The following is a 24,057-nucleotide window of genomic DNA, read 5'->3' as shown; positions in this document are numbered from 1 at the left end:
GGAGGGTCGGGCTTAATTGCCGAGGATTGGCCTTAAGGACTCACTAAGCTGGGTCTCAGGCCAGGCCTGAATGCACCAGGCAATTGCTACTTCAGCGGTCACTTCCCTTCCCTCACGTTGGCCAGATCCGACATCTCGTCATTAGCGTTGAAAAATCTGCGATAGCTATACCTGATGTCAGGTATTCTGCGCATAAAAATGCCTGTTGGCTCCACCTGACATCCGGCACAAAAGGGTTAAGATATCGATCTTCACCTATCAATTCTGCCTCTCCTTTGTTTGCCTCCCGTCTGTGTGTTAATAGTTTTTAGTGTCTCTCTCTATCAACTAGTGTCTTTATATGGAACTTAAGATGATGGTATTTTTGTTTCGTCATCATTGCCAGACCATGTTAATGGCAAATTTAAACCAATATGTGTAGGTATTAGTGAACCCAATTATAAGGGATCACCTGCAGAGATAATTTGCAATTGCTTGGGAATTTTCTCAGTCAATTTCTATCTATTTGTTAAAAAATTTATCAAAATCTCCATATTGTACATCAGTGTGAGTTGCAAGTGAGGGTCAGAATGTCAAAGGAATATTTCATAAGGCTTAGGAATTACTGGGAGTGAAATGTGTTTCCAAGAAGCTGCTCCTCCCCATAACTCTTACTATTCGCCATCACTGTTCTGCACTGTAAAACTTTGCACTAAAATCTTAAGTTTTTGCTTTAGTGCAAATCATTTGTGACCATTGAAAGGATATTTTTTACATTGCCGATTTTGTGTCTCATTACTTTTGTTCAACAAGACCTACCTGGTGAGGGTTTTTCATTTTATTGCTGCTTTGACAATTGTTTGCAATTCAAGTATTTTTTTGTATCATGGTTTACAGCAATGTGTCTTCTAATGATTTCAGCCTCTACAAATACAATTGGCAAGCATGTGAATGTAAGTTGGACTCCAGGATTTGATGGTAACAGCCAAATTGTGAAGTTCATTCTGCAGAGGAGAGAAGTGCCCACTGCTCATGGAGATGGAGGTAATAAATCTTTTCTATTATAACTTTGCATATAATTCCATAATTCATTGATTTTGGAGAATATGCACAAAGGAACTCCTGCATTTAAGCCATAAAGCACTTTTTTTTCTATCGTATTGTGCTTGTAAAAATTTTTATGTTCATTTTTGGCGCATATTTATGTATGTGTCATAAGCTCTTATACATCTTTGACCTGGCTAGACTTTTTACCCCTGCTTATATTTTTATGTCAGACTCATACAATATATCTAGGCTATTAATTTTGGTTTTAATTTTATTTTTATATGTACTGTTGATTCTTGGTACAAGAGCCATGTTAACTTAGGAAATGTTTTCCATCAAAAATACTGGTGAAGATGTAGTGTGAAGTCACCCATACATACTTTGAAAAACTTCTACAACATTTTTATTGAAAGATGTGTCAAATTTAAAGTTTTACTGAATCTGAATCTCAAAGTTTAATTCTTTTATTTTCAAAGTTGAATCTTTTACCAAAATCTATTTCCATCAAATTCTAATGCCAAATCCTGTTTGAATCTTCTCAAATCATAATTTTTCTCTTGTCGTAAAATTTTTAAGCAAGGCCTGTGACCTCCTAAATTCTCACTTAAATCCTTTGGCTGTGTAGGTACTCAATTGGAGAATATATGCCCAATAGCCAAACATATTTATTCAAATATTCAAGACTCATATTTCAGTTTTTGGGTTCAGTTCACGATTTTATTTGGCAGGGAATGGGTTTGATCCATTATATTGTGAAACTCATTTCTGAAAATAGAAATTTTCTGCCATATATCTCTAGAAAAGTCAAGTCCCAACCACTGGACTTATACGTAAGGAAATGCTACTTTTTAGAAGAGGCTAAGAATCTGTTCAAGAAGTGATTTAGATTGATTTTTTTTTTCACGCCTGTCACCAATTTATGTAGTTAGTATTTTCAGTATGTCTATTATTCAAACCTCTTACCTTTTTTTCTTATTGTTCTTAACCCGTCAACGCCCACGGGTGCCATATGGCACCCAGTGCAGTGCTGAGCCAATACTCCTGCGATGCATTTAACCCCTTGCGCTGTAATGACGAGTCTAGCAAATCATGAACTTTCGGTGCCAAACAGTGCAATGACGAGTGTATCTCGTCATCAGATTTTCATAATTTTAGCACTATTTAGAGGAACAATATAATTATTTTGAAACCTTAAAAATGTTAAAACATACATTTTATGCATAAACAATTCATATTTCATGAAACATGATGCATTGGAAGGATTAAAATGATTTTATTCAAGTTGCTATAGCTGTGTTCTCCAGGTTCAATAATCACATTTTTATTCACGGTTCTACGTTGATTAAAAATTACAAAATATCATTTCACTTCCTACCATTTAAAAGAGAACCACAGTAAAAATAAATGGAGAATAAGCGCACGATATTCAGAAAATGAATGGAAGTGGAAGGGGTTAATATGTGAATTTTAGCGTACATTTCGGTGCACATGCTTAGTTGAAGGTTTCCTCTATTACTCAGTCAGTTTGAATTATGTTCATTGTCATCATCATCATCACTGGTCAACAATCCTAGGATTGGTTTGACACAGCTCTCCACTCAGTTCTCCTATCAGCTAATCTTTTCACTCCTACGTATTTCTTCTCTTTCGCATCCTTCTTTAATTGTTCCATATATTTTGTTCGAGGTCTTCCTTTTCCGTTCTTGCCATCCACTTGTCCCTCGATGATTGTCTTCATCAGGCCATCATGTCTCAAGATGTGGCCTATAAGGTTGTTCCGCCTTCTTGTTAAGGTTTTCATGAGGCTTCTCTTCTCTCCTACCCTTCTTAGGACTTCCTCGTTACTAACTCGGTCGATCCATTTGATTTTCATCATTCTTCTGTAGCACCACATTTCAAAGGCCTCTATCCTTGCTTTCTCCGCTGCGGTCATTGTCCATATTGAGCTCATATGTATCATATTTTTTTAAAGTGAAATATGTGTTAATTTAAAAAAACTTTGGGTGCTGACGGGTTAAACTGAATCTGAATCCTATCCTTCTCTGTCTTTATCTGTTGCTGATTATGTTTAACTCTCCTATATCTTAGCTGATGACATGGTAGTTGACGCTGCAACGGGGGAGGTACTTCTATCTCCATGGCTGACTGAGGATGAGGACTTAGGAGGAGAGGAAGGGGGTGGGGAGGCCGGATCCGTCCATGGCAACATGCGTTGGGTTGTCCTGAAGAAGCTGAGAGCAGCGGCAGCCTACCAGTTCCGCGTGTCTGCTGTCAATGCTGTGGGAGAAGGGCCACCGTCCACTCCCAGCAACACAGTCACCTTGCCTCAGGAGCGTAAGTAGAAAATAAATAAACTTCTTGGTTGCACGCATAATTTTTGGATTGCAGTCACATACATGATGAAAACATTCACTTAGTATATTCCTCTCTTTCAAAATTACTCCTGTCCCAGCTTCTGTTCTGTTCACCTTGAAAATTATGGGTGCATATTCAAAATCTAGATTAGAGGTAAAGTTATGCTGGGTTAAATATATGTACATATGGTATTTTTAATGTCTAAGAGGGGAAACTGATAGCCATGGCTAAGTGTCCAGCTACCAGAAAAATATGGATAATTGAGATTGCCGAAAGACATTTTAAGTTCTAAAAATCGCAAGCAATTTCCCAGCCCATTTTGATTGGGATATGCAAAAGGTTGCTTTCAGGAACCTAACGAGATTCAGGTTTTTATTTATTTATTCTCCATAATTTTATTTGCTTTATCTGGCTTTTTCCCTATCGCAAAATTCCAAGGGCTACAGTTCTTAATGGATTTATAATTAACTCCACTTTTGACAAATGCTCATGTTTATTAAAATTGATGAACAATTGTTAATGTAAACACTCTTATCCCTACAGCACCATCAGGACCTCCCCTGGGTTTAGTTGGAACAGCCAGGTCATCATCAGAGATCATTGTACAGTGGCAGCCACCCAATGAAGATCATAGAAATGGGCTTCTCCTAGGATACCTGGTTCGTTATCGCTTGTATGGGTACCACAGTTCTCCATGGTCATTCAGGAATATCACAAATGAGGTAGGAACTAATTTTATATCATACCTTAAAATGGGGTGCAAATTGAAGTCATAATATCCATAAAGTAAAAATCATTTAATTCACAGGATGACATCAATTATGTTAAATATAGTTTAGCAAATTATTATTGGTGCATCATGTGTCAATAAATTAATCTTAAACATACTTTTTGAGACTATTTGTTTTGATTTTACTTACTTACATCTGAGTTGTTAATCATTGAAGTTGTCAACTAGTTTTTGCTGTTTTGCTCTTTGAATTCCTTCTTAAATTAATTTTACGCCTTATTTTTAAAAATATACCTATATATATATTCACAACTTTTGTTTTAAGAGTTCATTTTACTAAGAACTTATACGGATATTTGAAACTTAAAATTTTTATGTTTATGGTTTTTAGAATCATGTTTTAAATTTTATTAAATTCTTGTGTATTCTTGATCTTTGAATGTCTTTTGAGTTTCATGTTAAATGTTTTTGTTATTTTTTATTTCCTTGTACCTAACAGGCCCAGAGAAATTACCTAATAAGGGATTTGATCACATGGAAAGATTATGAGGTTCAGATTGCTGCGTACAATGCCAAAGGTGTTGGAGAGTTCAGTGATGGGATCAGAATTAAAACCAAAGAAGGAGGTGAGACAACTGAAATACTTTTTTTTCTCAAAAATTTCAAGTTTTACTAAATTGGTTAGTTTTTTTTTGTTTTCAGGATTTTTTGTTTAGATAATGTCTTGGTCCATATGAAATATTTCATTTAAAACCTGAGTTTATTTTTTTATCGTAAATAAAATTCAAATTATTATCATTTATAAGCATTTATATTAATAAAACAAATTATTTGGGAGCTAAATAAAACTTATGCGTGTACTTCTGATTGATTCACTAAATTGGTTATTTTTTTGTTGCTTACAGGATATTTTTTGTTAAGATAATATCTATAAAATATTTAAAACTTGAGTTTATTTTTTATTATCAATAAAATATAAATTATTATCATTTATAAGCATGTATATTAATACAATAAATTATTTGGGAGCTAAATAAAAGTTATGCTTTTACAACTGGATGATCATGTTGCACAGAGGGGATGTACTAAGAGTGGCAGTTTGCTCTGAGTCCTTATGGTCTCAAAGTTAATTGTCCTTTTTGCCCCTGTTTTTTGCTTAATTTTATTAATTTCGTCTAGTTAAATAGTGGCATTTGATAAATAATTTGTATCGTGGTTTTTAGTCCCTGAGGCTCCTCCTACTCAAGTCCGTGCTGAAGCTGCGAATTCCACGGCAGTTCGCGTCTGGTGGACGCCTCCTGATCCACAGAAAATCAATGGCATCAACCAAGGGTACAAACTGCAGGCATGGAGAGGTAATTACTAAGCTATCCTGCTTCTTTTATTGTGTAGTGTTTATGAATTTCATGTTATTCAATTCTTGTATCCAGAGTTTGAGCTTATTAACTTTTGAAGTATACACATACAAAATAAACTATTGAAGTTTCCAAGTAAGATTGATGAATCTGAGAAATTGAGGATACATAAAAATATCATCCGAAAATGACACTAGATCATCTTGTTCCCCTTAATGTACCCTAGATTAAAATTTTCCATTTTGGCTCTGGATTATCTGGACATTTTTGCCATTAATTTTGTTCTTGCTACATGCCTATGGTATATCATGGTGTGTCTACCTTTAGCTCTTTTTTATCCCATTTTGAAGTATCATTCCATAACTTGAGGAGTGTTGAATAGTAGTCGAACCCTTATAAATGCCGATATAACTAATAGTGAAGCTGGCAAATTTTTGTCTTAGTGCCAATGTTACTCTTCCAGTGACTCTTTTAAAATATTTGTCATAGTAAAATATTTTTCATCGACATTTTTAGCTTGGTGTCTTACATGAAGATTGTTTAATGAAGAAGGGAATGTTTTTCTGTAGCCTGTAAAATTTTAAGAAAATTATTTGACATATTAATGATTTAAGAGTCATATTTCATTAAGTATGCATTTCTCTGTAATATAGTCTGTCAATTTTCACGTAATATTAGGAAGTTCTGAGTGGAACTCAAAGAGTTAAAAGAGTTATTGTTTTTTCTTGCTGTAGTGAGTCCACATAAGAACAGCATCGACTCGGTGGATCTGGATGAAGAGGTGGAGGGTGGTGGTGCTAAGGATTTCGTTGTGGTCAGCGTGCCTCCAAGTCTGTTCGACCCCCTAGCGGAGCAGACTGCTGTTGTTGGCAACCTTGCCAAAGCAACACACTACAACATCACGGTGGTTTGCTTCACTGACCCAGGTGATGGACCTCGAAGCAGGCCGGTAGCGGTGCAAACTCAGGAAGATGGTGAGCATTTTTTTTCCTCCCACTTCTACACAAACTCTTACTTAATTATTTGATTAAAAAGTAATAGTAGTTGTGGCAGGTACATGTGTGATCAGTACTGGAACCTTTTTAAGTTCCCACTTTTTTATATGAAATGAATTTGATGTGAGTAATGGATGGGGTATTACAGTAGAACCCCGTATTTACGTTATCGGAATTTACGTTTTCCCGCAAATTGCAAGTTTTTTTCTGGGTCCCATCATATTTCCTATCTCTCTAACGTAAATAGAACCCTGTATTTACGCCGTGTTTTTTTCGTTTTCCCGCCATGTGCATCACGATGTGCCGACCATGGTGCCGACTAAAAAAAAATATTTGCCTACTAAAACAATTAATCTTGCATATCAGCCCTAAAAAACTGTCTTTTGGCTTCCTTTCGCGCATTTGTATTTAAAAATACAAGAGAGAGATACGTAAAGAGAACTATTTTCGGGAAGAATTTGAATGTGGCGGGACAAAACGCCTCTAGCGTCGGAAAGTTGAACTACGTCATCTCGTTTTCTGCCAGCGGCAAAAAGATTCACGATATGAAAGTAGGTGTTTTGAGCAATCCAGCGATGTAATAATTATAACGTAAGAACTCCTCAAGGAATGTTGACAATAATCATGTAAACTATAATTTGATACGAGAGTTTGAAAGGAAACCATACGAGATGAAACGTGATAAATGCCGAAACTATAAAACTTGACCGACAACTGGGATCATTTGCGCTGACTTCTTTCACAGTTGCGAAGTAATTATGGGTTAGTTAAATACTTATTTTAACTTGAATTATCCCATTCAAATCGCAGTGCATCGCAAACTATTGTAACTTTAAAAAATTATGAAGTCGCACGACAGTTTGTACTACTTGATCGCCGAGTAGTTCAGATACTCGTTTGTTGCCATTAAGTTACCTTCAATTAGTACGGGAAATAGAATTTATCCTGCTGAAAATGGAAATTCGATGTGAAAAACGGACATTTTTAATTGAGGAGATCCGATCGGATTGCCAGTCTCCACATTCAATACCGTGGTGAAAAATCGCGATGCCATTGTAAAACATGCAAACCAGTGCGGACATTTATAAAAAAAAGAGAAAATATGAAAGGAATTCCAGGTAAGAAGAATTAGAACGAATTCTAAAAGAGTAGTTTTTAGGTTCAAGATCATCAAATGTCCCTGCAAATGCTGTCATCTAAAGGCCTGTTTACGTAGTACATTAACCCGTGCGAGTTAAATGTCTAAATTTATAAACGCGCGAATGAACACGAAAATGCACCGTGTATTCGCCCAACTAGTGCGAATGCATGAACAGAAAATTGAACCCGTTCAACTTTCTGTTCATGCAAAATTTCAAAAGGGGAGGGACACGAGCCCCTCCTCCCCAGATGCTTAAAAACTAGACAAAATTTGAATGCGGTTATCAAGGCGGATCTAGGGGTGGGGGGGCACGTGCCCTCCATATGCAAGATTTTTAATATGGCCCCGTTATCATTGCATTCGTTTGCATTACGAGGTATCCTTGTGCCCCCCCTCAGAACAAAATTCTGGATACGGCCTTGCTTGTGCCCCCCAGAAAGAAATCCATTTAATTCAATATTAATAACTTTGATGTAAAAATAAAAAGAATTTTGTAAATCCATCATTATATCTTGTTTTTAATCTCAAGAGAAGATCGTTTACCTGTCAGGCCCTCCGTGCCCCTCCCAGAAAAAATCCTGGATCTGCCCCTGCATGCATTTGTACATGTAGCGTTCCGATCCACAAAAATCATGCATGCAAACAGACTCTTACGTGTTAATATATCATGTAAACAGGCCCAAAGGCCCTTGAGAAAAAGCATTTTATTTCCCCGCAAGATTGAGAATTGAAGATTCCACGGTATCTATAATGATTGGTTGGATTTATTCAAAAATAGGTACAGTCTTGTGTATAAGACGGTGAGTGGTGAAATCAAAGATGTTAGCATAGCAGCAACTCAGTGGAAAGAATCTGAATTGATTATAGACTTCTGGAAGGTTACAGCCCAAAAGATGCTTTCAATGAAACAGGATTATTTTTTTAATTTTTGCTGCCAGCAAAAACACTGTGCTTCAGAGGGGACTAGTGTTATGGAATAATGCTTAGTGAGCAATTACAAAATTAACATTTCCAAAGCCAGTATGCGAGTAAAAGTGAAAATTCTGTTTTTCCCACTACATATATGCATTTTCCCGCAATTTACACTATTTTTCTTGGGTCCCTAGAAAAGTGTAAATAAGGGGTTTTACTGTAGTTTAAAAATGTACTCATTTATTCAAAACAACTTCCAATGATTAGGCGGCATTGTTTTTAATAAGGAAGTGAGTTATAGCTAGAACTCTAAGGTAGTTTACTAATATGCTATGGTATATATTCACCTGAAGGTGCTGCTTGGCTGACTTTATTTTGGTTGGAATTAATTTGTTGCTTTTACAAGGAGTCAATAGATACCTTTCATCAAATACATTTAAATGAATAATATTTTTCTTTGAAAAGAATTTTTTTCACATATTACCTCAAAATACGTTGAAAGCGTAAATTTATTTCCTGTTATCATGTTATATATTTTCAAAAATATTTATGTGCTTCATTGAATGTAATAAAAATTTAAGTGGTTTGTTCCATTTGATTCTTTGATGGTAGTTTGCAAGTAAATCTGTAATGAAAATAGGCTAGAAAATTTAATTTTTGCTATAAGACTAAAATATAGCAGTGTAACTCAAACTTGACTCGGAACTAAAAAGTTTTAACTCAACTTAATTCAGACTTGTCTTGACCACAACTCTTTCTAGAAATTTGGTGTTTGTGCACAGCTCTTTAAAAATCTCATAGACATGATTTGGGCCATTTTAATTGTTTTTTTTTTTCATTTGACTCCTCATTAATTTCCCCTGAACAGTTCCGGAGGAGGTTGGAAGTTTGCAATTTGATGACGTTAGTGATCGAGCTGTGAGGGTGACATGGACACCGCCAAGGCACCCAAATGGGGTCATCATCAGCTACGGCCTCAGGTACTCTCCCATGCAGTCTCCGTCATCTTCAGAAGAAGATGAGAATGGCACAGTTAGTGCACCTCCTGCTCCAACGGAACTTCCCGGTGCGGTCGAGAGGAAATTCCCTGCTGATGTTCACAGCGTCAAAGTTGAAAACCTGAGGGTAGGTCTTTTCAATTTCACTCCTCTCTTCATTCTTCTTTTTATGGATAGAAAAAAATCAATTTCAAAGTTTTATTTAACTCCAGCTAAATTCCGAAAATTGATTACTGTGTATGGCTGAATATGGTCCCCCCTTTTTTTCCAAAAATGTCTGTGGTAAAAGTAAAGGGGGGACTATATTCAAATGCGTTTTTTAAATTATTTCCTGAAACTGAAGTCTCAAAATTAGGGGAGGGGGACTATATTCAGAGGGGGACTATATTCGGAGAAATGTGGTATTTCTGTCCCTGGAATCGGTTATTAAAACTTTTGGATTTTCTGCCCTCTTTTTTGTGAGTATTTTGAATTTATCTCATCCATGTTAGAGCGTAGGTTTCCGCGGCGATGGTTTGATCTCTGCATTTCTCCAGGGTTTTCTTCCGTGTCAGATTGTTGGTTGACAACAGTTTCTGCCCCTTCGACCTGAAGACGCTGGCAGGATAGCCAGCGAAACTGTTGTCAACCAACAATCTGACGCGGAAGAAAACCCTGGAGAAATGCAGAGATTATCTCATCCATTTCAATCAAATACACTTGATTGCATAATGAAAGTTTGGGAATGATAATTTTTGGAAAGATCATGAATTGATGGTGTTGTGTCATAGTTGATTTATTATTTCATGGACACTGTATTTTTATTTACGCTTTTTTATTTTTTAATAGCGTGATACATTGTCATGTTCTATTGGTTGGTGATTTTCATTGGACAACAGTTATAGTCCCAATATTAGTTAATGTGATTGCCATTGATCAATATCTGAAAATTATGGTAATCTGATGTTGTATTTTCAATATTGCCCTGACCAAAGTAGAACCATTTGATACAGGATTTAGTTTTATCAGCAAGTAAATTAACTTTTAGTTTTTAATCTTTGTCTTTTTGTTCCTTCACAGGCATTGACTCACTATTCATTTGAGGTGTGGGGAGTTACCAAAATGGGACGAGGACCTTCCCGTTCAGCCGTTATCCAGTCGGGTGTTGAGCCAGTGTTGCCACATGCTCCAGTGAGATTGGCTCTTTCAAACATTGGTGCCACATCTGTGGTACTACAGTTTGCTCTACCATTTGATGGCAATTCTTCTATTGTGAAGTGGACAGTGGAGGTAAGACATTTCACGTTTTAGGGAATGGTTGGTTTTTAGAAAGTGAAGAATTAGGGAAATGTAAGACTATTTGGTTACTAATGGATGGAATGAAAACCCTCTTAACCTGGAATTTCCAAGTTGCGAGTCATGTATGAGAATATGAATCATTGTTTGCTTATTTCATCGAATTTCATCATCAAAATGAATGTTACTAACAATATTTTTCTTCATCTGATGTTTTACGCATGGGAACTTTGCCGCTGTCAATTTCAGCTGTTGATTAAACATTTTGTCATTCATAATTATTCAATATAAAAGCTTTGCATTAGGTCCATGTATAAGTAAAATTTCTAATCAAATTAAGTGTTCAATGCTGAGAATGAATGGTAAAGAGTAATCTTATGTAATCTTCAAGTTCAGATTCTAATATGGCATTAAATTTATTTCTACTCAATATTATTTGTAATTATGTAGATCTTTGTAAATACTTCGATGTGCGTACTTTTTGTGAAAATTTCATTCAAGGAATAAAAATGTGAAAAATAATTATCTCCTGATGCATATTCTGTTGCGCCTGCAATATTATCTTGCATGAACCACTATTTGAAATTTGTAGGCTCAGAGCAAGCCAAATGGTGCTTGGTGGATTGTCCATGAGGAGAGGGACATCCCATCAGCGAGGACATTGGTCGTGGGTGGACTGATTCCATTTGCTGAATATCGCCTCCGACTCACGGCTCACAATGTTGTCGGCCCATCACCACCATCTCAGCCCACCAATACTTTCCAGACCATCCAGGTAAGGGGCATGTTCAACCCTCTTAGTGCCACGGGCCGATATATCGGCTTTTGCTCCACGGGCGAAAAGTGCCAGGAGCCGATATATCGGCTCTAGGGTAGACCAGATTTTCAAACTAATATTGTTGTAATAATTATATTTATCCTTTATCCAATGTGTTACAGTACTATAATCAGCAAATAATTCCTTTTTAGTAAAAAAATAACATTACATTAATATCTCAAATAGTAACCTCATATCGTGTTTTTTCATAAAGTGCTACAAAACTCTTAAATTTAGGTTGGCACTTTTTACTAGTACCATCAAATTTCGGTGGCGCAAAGAGGGTTAATTAACAGTTGGGAAAAAACACTCGTTATAGTATGAGGAATTTAAGTGACTTAAGCAGTACAGTGGAACCTCAATCTATCTTTTTTTAACCTTTCTTCAGGCGCAATATTGGAAACGCTGAGTTCAGGTGCAATGTGCCTGCCAGGCACAGGTATGAAAAAAACATTACAGTAGACTCTCGTTAATACGTAAAAAGTTATTACGAAGTTCTCGTTATTACGAACCAAACCGTTGGTCCTGATGGAAAGGCCTATTCAGGCTATAGTAAAAGAAATGTTATTACGAAATTTTTGTTTTTACAAAATTACGAAACCTCAGTCCCGGTCCCAGCAGTTATAAAATGAACTTTATTACGAAGTTCCGCCCATAAGCAATGGCATTAAGGTGGATATTCAAAATGCTAAGTTTTAAAAATCGTGCCGCGTTTAAGTTCTTCTCGTGTACTGTGCCCAAGAGTGTCAATTATGGTTCTTTATTCTGTGTACACACGTAACATCATATAATATGCTTCATTCCTGTGGAGTCATGGTGACCCACTCATGACCGCTTGTAAATTGAACGCACAGTTAGTCCTCTTCCTAAGCACATTCGATTCATGAATTTTCAGAAATACGAGCATTCAAAATTTTCAAATTTTAAATTTAGCATCTTTCGATTTGACCAGTGCTACGCGGTGTGGCATTGAAGAAACTCTCACTGTGGGCACAATCTGAACAAAGTATCATTGATTCCGGTGTGAATTTGGGAACTGTTCATCGTTTCGCCTATTCTTCGTCACCGGGGGGAGCTATTTTTCCAGCTCCAAATGAGTCACATACCCTAGAACAGTTTGTCACAATCCTGAGTTAGAGCATAAGTGTGATGCAGTGTTACATTCTGCAGGATAACCGTACTCCTCGATTCCTTGCATACAGTCCGACCGGCGAGAGTTGCCCGATGACAGCACAATACCCAGACGGCACAGAATCCTCCGTATCTAATTCGTATGCAGATAATATCCATTGACGAAAAGCGACGGAGCGGTAGTTAATGGATACTATCTGCATACAAATTAGATACGGAGGATTCTGTGCCGTCTGGGTAGGAGGGGCAGACAACCTTGTGCAAGCAAGGTATACAGCCAATCGCTGTCCCCCAAAACATGAAATACGTACTCCAGGAGTAATAATCTTTCAATTTAGGCAATAAAAAATATAGGAAACCACCCTATTCATGGTTGTAGCTAAGAATTTTTATCGACCGCCTAATCCCAGCTTGGGTGCTTTATGGAGAGTATACTTCAAGTACACAACTCTATACAGTCTGCTAAGCCCCATGGTGCATTTTGTTTATAGCAGACTAATACCACTGCCAGGTTTCTCTCCTTTCTTTGAGGTTGTGTATTGCTAATCTTGACAAGTAGTTCGTACTTCACGTCATTGTATGACTATCTGTAACCTGTAAATCTATTAGTGTCAGATCTTGACTTTAGATGCTTATGTTTTCACAGGCTCCACCAGCTCACCCACCTGCAAATGTTACGGTTAGGGCCCTGAGTGCAACCCAGCTCAGAGTTAGATGGATTGTAAGTATTTTATGTTTCATAATGTTTTCAGTGACTGATTTTTTACTCAGGACCTATGACATTAGAAAATATATTGCCTTCTTTCATTTAGTACAAGAGGTACATATATTAAAACATTTAAATATGTAGTGCATTTGGTAACCTGGCGGGGGTGATTTTATATGTGATGATATAATTTTGTTCTTTCCCGGCGTATGATTCTGGAGAAATATTCATGGGTTTCCCGCCGGGTGAGTTGCTTGTTGGCCAACATTTCAATAGCTACCTCCGCCATTGCCCTCAGGGCATGAATGAATCCCCTCTGGACGATGGCAGAGGTAGCTATCGAAAAGTCAGTTTACAAGCAACTCACATAGTGGAAAACCTCTCACCCAGTGGAAAACCTGAGAAGATTTCACCAGATTTTAAATGTGTTTTGTATGTATCAAAATGCTAATAATTTAAGAAAACTTTTTGCATGGCAGAGATTAGTGTTATTATTATAAGAGTATCACTAAGGATGGTACATGAAAGCATGACTCCAATCACAATATCACTTAAAGTGATTTATTTCTTTTACAGCCTTTGCAACCAATTGAATGGTATGGAAACCCTAAAGGATACAATGTATCGTATCGCGAAATTATGGTGGAGAATATAATTGGTGAGTTTAACATTTCTTCCTGTCCTGTTATCATTTTAGTGTACCGTTAGTTTACCAGTAATTAATGGAGCAGTACACTTGTGAGCTTCATTCATATCATTCTTTTAATGATATTCCTTGCAGAGAACACAACTACAATAACACTTTCTGGTGAGCCAATCCCGAAAGTAGAAGCTGGGTGGCAGAGTAAATTTACCAATGACCCTACGGCCAACTCTCTGATTCTTGGACCACTGGAAGAGTGGACACTCTATGAAGTGGTGGTAAGGGCCATCAATGAAGTTGGTGCTTCAGATGTCAGCTCACCTCCTGCTCAAGAGAGAACTCGTGAAGCTGGTGAGTCCTGTCTCAAGTATCTGTGACTGTCTTGAAGTTTATAAATGTTTGGTGGTGCTCAGCAAGTAATTCACATAAACACAAACTTTGAGTTGAGGGCTGGCCTCCATGATGGTAATAAAATATAGACTTATAGTGACCTCCTCAGTTTGTATAGTTCCTTCAAATGACTGATACCCACAAGTTGTGTTACTAGTTTTAAATAAATTTTTTTAAATACCTATTTTCGAATTATTAGGTGGCTTTTCCCCATAATCAAGGACTATTTTTATGGAAAATCCATTTAGTTTTTTATTTAAGGGATATCTATTATATTTTTTATAGATACATATTGTGTATTCCTTAGTTACTGTGAAAAGTTGCTTAAAGAACAGCCTTAATCCACTCCTTTTTTTATGTCCTGGAGGCTGTACTTGACACTTATCAACATCATTTCAATCGTTTTTATTTCAAATTGTTGATTCCAAATGGTTGGCAATGATAATATCACCCCTCATAATGAATGTCAAATTTTCAAACACAACAAATTCTGATTGTGGTGCTGGCATCTAACACCTCTCTGGGGTTTATCTCATGCCTAAGTAATTTCTATGTGATATAATCCTAAAATACTTTGTAAAGATGCATACATATCCAAAACTATCTATCAATTAAAAGTGTGTGGTTGTTGTTACCAATTTTAGAATGAAATACTTTTTAACAATTTTAAGGAAGGCTTGATATTATAATGAAACTCCATTTTTGGTTTTTAGATTTTACTATTTTCCTACTTTCTGTACCATTTTTTTTTGTTTGCATCAAATGTTGCTCATTATAAACTGTCTTATAATCTACACTTTCTTACTTTTTATGCATGTTTTGGAGTGTACCTTAAAACATACAAAATGTGGGTTTTACTGTAGTTTGTTAGGAGAAGAGACTCAAGGGAGAGTTCACTCCCTTCGACTTGGAATGTACCTATCTGAGTGGGTCTTTTCTTTCAGCATTGTTACCCAAATAAGTGTTCTTCTGAAATTTACTTGATCCTTATATTCTTTCATATTTTCCTCCATTTACATACATTAAAAGATAATGTTCCTCCTTGAACAGTGCCATCTATGGGTCCTGTTGGAGTGGAAGCCAATGCAACTTCATCTACAACAGTTGTGGTCCGATGGGGAGATGTGCCAAAGAGACACCAAAATGGATTGATTGAAGGATTTAAGGTTGCTTACTACAGCACCAATCCGAGGACTCCTCTTCAGGTATGAGATAAATTTGTTGGTAAAGAACGGAATTCGTGACAAAGGGAAAAGAAATGGTCGTACCTGAAACCCTTGGAATAGCTGAAATCCTGGCAACGTTAGTTACTTTCTGTGAACAATTTACAAGGCATTTATAGTCTGGAATTAAGTGACAATTATTTTTTGCTTCACGGACTAGTTATTGTACTATTATTCCTTGCTATTTGTATGCAATCTTAATTCAGACAAATTACTGTAAAATTGTTCAAATAATTTTTCAAGTCATGGAGTGCAATCAGTGTATATGTCGATAGAATCTTGCCCTCTTGATGCATCTAATAATAGGTCTTGAAAAAAAAGTCTGATGAAGTCAGAAGTGTATTAAATTTTTTTTTCAACACATTGGTCAAAATGGATTTTTTCAGTACACAGGTCACTATATCTCCCTGAATTTCATTAAGAATATATGAATTCTAATTTTGATTTTATTATCTTTTGCAGTATAAGGAGATACCGTCAAACAGCACCCACACCACTACACTCACTGAATTGAGAAAATACGTCACCTACCAGGTGAGTTGAATTTGATCGCTGTCATCACTTGGGGTTGTTGGAATTTTTTGGGAAACAGCTCAGAACCTTGAATGCAAGTGTATTTTTAATTCAGACTCAGATGCATTAGAAATTCAGATTCAAGTGCATTTTTAATTGCTTGCAGTAAAACCAAGGTGTTGTCAAGTTTCTTATGGGTACATACAATAAATGCTGTTTTGATTATGCACTACTCATGCCTATTGCCTAAGAGAGCTTTGAAACAAGTTGTTGCATGAGAACATAACACAAATTTATCATATGCAATAAGGGAGTTAGAAATATGACCTTTTTACTCCCTTGTTTAGGATGCTTTGTCCACAAAAGCTTTTAAATTTTGAATTCAGGTCCAATTTTTTGTAGTGAATTTGGCACCAATTTCACTATGTTGCAAAACGTAATGACCACAGTTATTTCGATCCAATGTATCTTATCAGACCATCCCTAATCATTGGTGGTACAGTGACAGATACAGAAAAAACTCAAGGGAGGGCACAAAAGATATCTTGAGCTACCTTTACTTATATCGTAATTAGATCGAGTATAAAATATAAAATAATATAAAATAATAGAGTCACATGCTAAGTTTAAGAAAGTTACAATTAAACTGATAATATACATTCAACACAATATCATCTTATGATAAAAACTAATTATAATTGTGGTTCTAAAATGTTCGGCAATGTGGGCGGCCCCGCAAGGGGGGCGCCCCGGGTGTTAATGTGAGCTTGAGCTGTTGTTATTTTTGTTGTAAAAATTTATCTCCATGAAAATCTGTGCCCCAACAATAAATTTTATCATAGATTTATATTGAAGCTAAATAATGAAATAGCATTAAATGAATCAATCCAAATTTTTCTTACATCATGCAGGTCTTTGTCTTGGCGTACAACCGTTTGGGAGATGGTGTTCCTTCTCAGCCTCCTGTTTCTCTCCTGACTTTTGAAGATGGTAAGAAAGCATATTATGTGGTACACAGATGCAATTAGATGGTACTCCTTATAAATAATTTAAAATTTCCAGCAGTAGCAATGTAGTTAACAATTGTAATAAAAATGTGATATGATGCCAAGATACTTTGCCCTTTTCCACATAAAAATTTATTTATGAATGATTCATCATGTTTCACTGCTCTGCAACATCATGAGGATTACTTGGACTCCAGTTTCTTGGTGATTCTGCAGTGCAGTGAAACATGTTGACTCATTTTTAAATAAATATTTATGTATGTGGAAAAGTGCAAAGTGTCTTTACTTTGTATTCTACAATAGACTTCCAAAAAGTATCAGCCTTCAACGTTAATTTTTTTGTAATAAAAAAATCTCTTGAACTCCAACTTCGGATTGTTCATTTAAATTTTTTTATACTTTCACTTCTGTGAAATGTTAAATAGCCTTTACAGTTACAAGTATGATTATACATATGTTGCAAAACAACAGTTGCAGTATATTCTAAAATCATGAAATAATGGTGATTATCTAATTGGAGTAGTTATTTCCAGTCTAGGGATATTGTTTGACTGATGTTTCTAAGTAGTGAATGATTTTTTTTCTAGTTCCTGGCCCTCCTTCCAATGTTTCCTTCCCTGACGTGTCTCTGACCACTGCGAGAATCATTTGGGATGTTCCCCTTGAGCCAAATGGCCGCATCTTGGCATACAAAGTATCATACCACTTGCACACAGACCAGTCTCTCAACTTTTCCAAGGAATTCCCTCCATCAGATCGTACTTACAGGTGAGATTTTTCGGACTAATGTGCCTTAGTTGTTTAAAATCATATTTTTGCTCATATTGCTAATTTTTTCAGTATCATGTTACTGAACTCAAATCAGCCCATTGAAACTGGTGTTACTCTCTGTGCGATAATATATTTAATTTTATATAGAACTCTTTATCCTGATTTTCAGGATAATCTTCAGTCCCTTTTTATTTGTAGTGTTACTTATATCATTTTCTTTTGTCTTCATATTAGCCTTCATGTGTTTTTATGCAACACTTACATTTTACTAGCAATAAATGATGCTTATCTTTTTTTCTGAAGGCTAAATGGTGCTATCGCATTATTTTACTGCACATGCTCTGATTGTTAGAGAATATTTATTAAATTCTATTTATACTTAATTATTTTAGTATGAGCATGATGATAATCGAGTAAAATAATGTTTTCCATCTTCCTGTCTCTTTTAAAGTTATTTGGCCATAATATTCCATAAGTAATTACATAAGTGTCACATTGATGATTTCTTAATCAATTATCATTCTCCAATATTCAGATTTATCTCTCAGCTGATTTTTGGCTCACATTCAACTGTAGACTAAGGAGCCAGTATGTGTATTCTAATTATTCATCTAAAATTTTTCTCCAGGGCTGTGGAACTCCAACCAGAGCGATACTATTCTTTTTCCGTGGAAGCACAGACAAGGCTAGGGTGGGGACGAGCGGCTCACGCATTGGTGTACACAACAGCTAGTCGGGAGCCTCCGCAAGCTCCATCAGCTCCTCACATCTCAAGGTAAGTGATGACTGAACCTGTGTTGTTTTAAATCATGCTACGGTTTACTCTTAATTATTCGTGCTGCAGATTATCTGTGCCTGAGTTTCGCACTCCTTTAACCTTTTCCCTACTATACACGTATATATGCGTGTGGACGTTTCCTGACCCGGGAGACGATGGCTGTATATTTACGTGTGAGATTTCCCTGGCCAGGAGGACGAAAGCTGTATATATACGTTTTCTAGTTCTCCACCCTTTAGGACGGTCGCGGTTTACGTCATCTTTGTCTCGGGACCCAACCCTGTGGGGTTTAGGATTCACCCTCGGAATCCAGGAGCAGGTACCCGGACCCCTCGTCTTTTATAACCCCTCTTAGCAGTAAGGGACAGCGGTCATACAATTGTTTATCCAGTCAGTTTTCGAAATAAATATTTGTTCATTTCTCATAAAAAATAAACTAAGAATTGAATTAGTTGTCTTTTGAGCAGCGTGTACAATTTTTAAACGAAATTCTACGATAAATATTAACTTATATCTCGAGTTATGTATAAACGTCAACATGGAAATTGTTGCGGCATTAAATGCTTAGAACTTAGAACTTCATTTAAAATTTGACACTGCTCAGAATAAAATGAGGAATTCAATTCAAAGTCTACAATTCACGTGCAAGCAACACTTATCCCTTTGCTAAATACATATAAGCAATACATAAGTTGACCGTGAACCAATGCCGCAGGTATGGTCGTAAACCCGGAAAGGAGGGAGCACAACTACTCTTGGAGTCCGAGATAATATGGAGTCCCAGTCCCAGGGGTCGAAAAATGTTCCGCGAGACCCTTCTTAACGAATGTCCTCCAAAAATGCTCCACACCATGAGAAAGAAGAGTCTCTTGGGGCTCAGTACAGCAGTCATTATTAGACGAAAACTCTGCCGTCTCGAAAGGGTTAATGTTTTCTGCGGTCTTTATGAAAAATAAAATGGGATGCAAAAACACCAAGATTATCACATTTTAATGCAAGGATACAAAAGGCTTATTGTTTCCATTCCAATTCCAATTGTAAAATGTAATTATTTTCTTTACTTGCTGAAAAGAAATGTTTCAAATTTACATGGCGGTCTGCTCTGGTTTTGCAGAAGATGATGAGTGGGGGGGGAAACAATTAATTTTAGAAGACTTCTTCAGTGGATAATCAACCTTCAATTAAGGAAATGCTATTTATGATCGTTAAATTTATTTTTCATATCACAAATGCATAATTATTACCATTCCCTATTGATAATTTCTAATAAGTCTGCAGAAAATCTGTAAGACTTATAGGATGCTGTAAGTCTTCCAGAATTCTTTTAGGATTTTATAAGTCTTACAGTAACTCTCATAGGATTTTATGATTCTTACAGAAATTCTTAAAGGAACTCTGCATTTCTTATAGAATAGGGTAGTTTCCTTCATCAAAGAAAACGAAAGGCATTGATTGCAATTCGTTACCCACCAGTACTGTATTCATAATATACAAATTACTTCGTTTTAGAAATACCGGTTTGGACGAATTGCAATGGTCCATTTCTATCCTCATTTGAAAAGGGCCAGATTGGCGCCCATGCGATGCTACTCCACGTGACGTCACAGGGACCTAGTTTCTATACGAGAAGATAGGAGTTATACATCGTCTGAGGTTACCAATGCATGCATGAGGCGCAGAGCTCAGGGAAACATGTCTTAATAATCACTTATTAGAACTGGCTAAGGTCGGAAAGTTTTCCTCGTTTGTTAAGGTATGTATTAATAATCCTTATTTAAGCCAAGCGCTACCAGCCAGCAGGGTACTCAGCTACCCGCTAGCAGCCTGCGTCGTATCAGCGCTAAGCCTCGCCTCAAGATCACCTCACAGGGCGGCAGCGGGAACCAGAAATACGTCGCACGGAGAGATTTCCCGGCATTCATACTTACGCGTCGCGTTTTCGCGCGCTTGAAAATTTTCAATTTTCATTTAATCGCGAAAAATAGATATCGTCATTTAAAAATCTAAAAGCGTGAAATACGTACTCCAGGAGTAATAATCTTTCGATTCAGGCAATAAAAAAATAATAGGAAACCACCCTATTCTACACGAATGTTGCGCAGGTTGCATACCTTTCAGGTTTTTATCCAAGTAGGCATTTAACCCTTTCGAGACGGTGAAGTTCTCGCCTTAGCATGACTGCTGTAGTGAGCCCCGAGAGATCCTTCCATCCCCTCTGTACAGAGCAATTTTGCAGGACATTCGTGAAGGAGGGTGTCATCGATAATCACACACTCTCAGCGCTAACCTTTTTTGACCCTTCCTAGCGGGAACTCTGCATTATTGCGGACGAGCTATGTATCATGTCTACTGCTTGTAATTAATTAATTATAGTTTAAGGATTTAACCATTCTGGGCCTTCAATCTAAGGCCGTTGTCTAGCACAGTGGCGCCGACTCCATGGGGCCTGAGGGGACCCGAGCCCCATCAAAAATTCCTTATGGCTGTGAGGAAAAAATGTGTCAGGCTTGTCGATTTTCCCCGGAGTGTCCAGATATCGAGATTCGAGTTATCAGGGTTCTAATGTTGATCAAAAGACTTATAAAATGCTAAAAAACTCAAAAGTCACTACTTATAAAATTTCCCGGGGCGATATCTCCGGTTTGGGCCCCCCCAATATTTTTTGTAAGTCGGCGTCCCTGGTCCAGCATTAAGATATTTTACTGGCTGAAATGGTTTAACTATCGAGAAAGTTACTAAATTTTAATTATTAAACTCCACTTGCCAAAACGTATTTCAAATTGCTACCGATCACCTGTCCACTAGCCGTGGTGCTGCCACCAATGGCTTTTTACTGTCAGTGGAGGTGACACTTAGCTATAACTTGTTTGTGTGAAAAAACATGCAATTCAAAGTGAAGAATCGTGGAGTGAATTATGATAGGTTGTTGTCATATTTTGAATTTTCATACTAGTGAAAATATTACAGTGCAGTTTTCAATGAAAATAATACATATCGGCACATCATTGAATTTTTTAATTAATTATTAAAAGTATGCAATTTTGTACTACATAAAAACGGGAAAAACAAAAGAAAGTAAGCATTAAAAAATTGATGTGAAAAAATTAATTTACCAAAATTTTAACTTAACCGCTGTTAATTGTTTTTAAATTATGTTTAACTGAAATGAAAAATCCATAACCACACATCGATGTAGTAATTAAGAATAAATTCACTGGAGAAATTAGGCTGGTAATAAAAAATTCTATATTATCTTCTCCGCTAATTACATATCAACTCTCTCATGCAGGTCTCAGATTCAGAGTCATCGAATTACTTTCAGCTGGACTCCTGGACGTGATGGTTATGCTCCTATCAGGTATGTAAAGAATTCTTGATATATGTAGTCTGTAGATTTTAACAAACAATAAAGATACACTTCTGCAATTCTACTCCACACGAAATAATATTTTGTATTTATTTTATGATAAACCTTTAGTGCCTCCTTCCACAATGTTATGCATGTTTATGCATCATAACTTTGTGGTGGCAGCCATATAAGACTTGTATTAAGCTGTAATTCATTGCAAAACTTCCAACATGTATTTTAGGTAGTAGTTTACTTGCACGAATTGATAATGAAAAACTCAAGCCATATATGAACTGGCATATATGTATGTATTTGAACATAAAAGAGTGAACAGAAACATGACAATAAATATGTAAATGGCAAATGCATATTGTAAATTTTATTTAAATTACACTGAAAACAATTTTGTTTCCTTTAAAAGCAATGAACCTAATGAAAATCTCAAAAAATTTGTGTTGCCTACTGAAACTGTTGAAGTTAGTGGTATTTCATTAAAGCAACCAAAATTAGCATTAATTTGTTGTTTTTATCATGCATTGGGAAAACAAGCACCTCTACTAATTCATAATGAGAGCTCATTTTTATACTTGTAGGTATTACACGGTGCAGAGGAGTGAGGTAATGGAGGGTGAGGATGGCCAGGGGACTGTGTTTGGCCCTTGGGTGGAGGTGGGCCCTGGAGAAGGGGGTCCCTTAGGGGCCAGGGTCGAAGGTGGAGCCACTTCCCTCACTGCCTCAGGACTCCAGCCAGCCACGAGCTACGCATTCCGAATCCGTGCAACCAACGACATGGGGCATAGCACCTGGTCTCCTCGGTCTGAAGTTGTTAGGACTCTTCCTGCAGGTGAGTCATGCTCTTTATGTGAAGTAAAAATTCCTCAAAATGGTGGCAAAATTGTGCTGTAATAATCTAAGATATAAAATTGTGGTTTTATTCAAAGAAATTTAGTAGTAAAGTTCTGCACTAAGTTTGACTTTGCTTTGGCATCAAATTAATTTTACGGCGATGATTTTGTCTCCGTCAAATTTCATGTCATATCCGGGTTCACTCCAGGCATGCTTGGCAACTGCTGATAGGCTGAATTTTTTATTCTGCATTGCCCTCTTGTTTTCCTGCACGCAGTGGGGTTATATGATTATGAATGTGAAACAGGAAATTTCCGTATCGATGGCTAAGATCAAACAACGTGTGTCTCAAAAATAGCAACTTCTCAGGAGAGCAAAAAAACGATTAATTTTTTTTACTTGTCCACTGAAATCAAAAATCATAAGTTCATAAAACTGAAAAAGAAGCATTCATTTGCAAACAAAGAGTTGTTTTTTGCTTGTAATTTGTTTTTTTTAGTTTTATTACACTTTGTTTAAGATACTTTACTCAAACGGGCCGATAATTTGAGATATGTGTTGTTAGAACTTAGCCATCGATATGTCATGCTTTAAGTTCCATGTACAGGCATCCCCCGAGTTACGTATGTCTCGACTTACGTAAATCCATACTTACGTAAGCGATAACCGTATTTCAAATGATTACGTTAATTTTCGAATGCGAGCGCGAAGAAGTAGATATTCGCTTGTACAACCTATGGTAGAAAAAATATCGAATAGTTATAGAGTTTTTTACGTGCTAAAAATAACAAAGTGACCCATTTTTGTCATTCCTCGAAGGAAATTTCATTAATTTCTGTAGAAAAATCGCTTATAAATCCCAAGTCAGCAATCAACGTGAAAATTTGCAGTTCTAGCGATGGATGTGGTGGCGTATGTGGTTGCGCTCATTCCTGTACGATACAACTTGTTATACAGCAATCTCTGAAGCGCCAACGCAAAGGTTCGACTTACGTAAATTTCGACTTACGCATAGTCTGCCGGAACGCATCTCTTACGTAACTCGGGGGATGCCTGTATTTATATTCTTAAGCTATCAAATGTTTTTTCAACCTCT

The 24,057-nt window shown here is 36.6% G+C and overlaps 1 protein-coding gene across 1 annotated transcript in view; it reads left to right on the top strand.

Moving 5' to 3' along the window:
* Positions 1 to 24,057, top strand: part of LOC124168978 (protein sidekick) — a 238,533-nt gene that overhangs the window by 189,897 nt on the left and 24,579 nt on the right. Inside the window, exons 13-31 of the mRNA XM_046547402.1 lie at positions 901 to 1,023; positions 3,115 to 3,360; positions 3,925 to 4,103; positions 4,611 to 4,737; positions 5,335 to 5,466; positions 6,201 to 6,440; positions 9,383 to 9,639; positions 10,572 to 10,781; positions 11,380 to 11,562; positions 13,382 to 13,456; positions 14,018 to 14,099; positions 14,223 to 14,435; positions 15,525 to 15,679; positions 16,160 to 16,231; positions 17,122 to 17,200; positions 17,805 to 17,985; positions 18,617 to 18,763; positions 22,056 to 22,124; positions 22,709 to 22,959. Coding sequence (XP_046403358.1) covers positions 901 to 1,023; positions 3,115 to 3,360; positions 3,925 to 4,103; positions 4,611 to 4,737; positions 5,335 to 5,466; positions 6,201 to 6,440; positions 9,383 to 9,639; positions 10,572 to 10,781; positions 11,380 to 11,562; positions 13,382 to 13,456; positions 14,018 to 14,099; positions 14,223 to 14,435; positions 15,525 to 15,679; positions 16,160 to 16,231; positions 17,122 to 17,200; positions 17,805 to 17,985; positions 18,617 to 18,763; positions 22,056 to 22,124; positions 22,709 to 22,959 — 3,021 coding nt within the window. The remainder of the gene's footprint in view (positions 1 to 900; positions 1,024 to 3,114; positions 3,361 to 3,924; positions 4,104 to 4,610; positions 4,738 to 5,334; positions 5,467 to 6,200; positions 6,441 to 9,382; positions 9,640 to 10,571; positions 10,782 to 11,379; positions 11,563 to 13,381; positions 13,457 to 14,017; positions 14,100 to 14,222; positions 14,436 to 15,524; positions 15,680 to 16,159; positions 16,232 to 17,121; positions 17,201 to 17,804; positions 17,986 to 18,616; positions 18,764 to 22,055; positions 22,125 to 22,708; positions 22,960 to 24,057) is intronic.

Source organism: Ischnura elegans, chromosome 12, assembly GCF_921293095.1.
Source record: "Ischnura elegans chromosome 12, ioIscEleg1.1, whole genome shotgun sequence".
NCBI lineage: Eukaryota > Metazoa > Arthropoda > Insecta > Odonata > Coenagrionidae > Ischnura > Ischnura elegans.
Note: the sequence above shows the minus strand (reverse complement) of the source record. Positions and strands in the feature narration are given on the sequence as shown.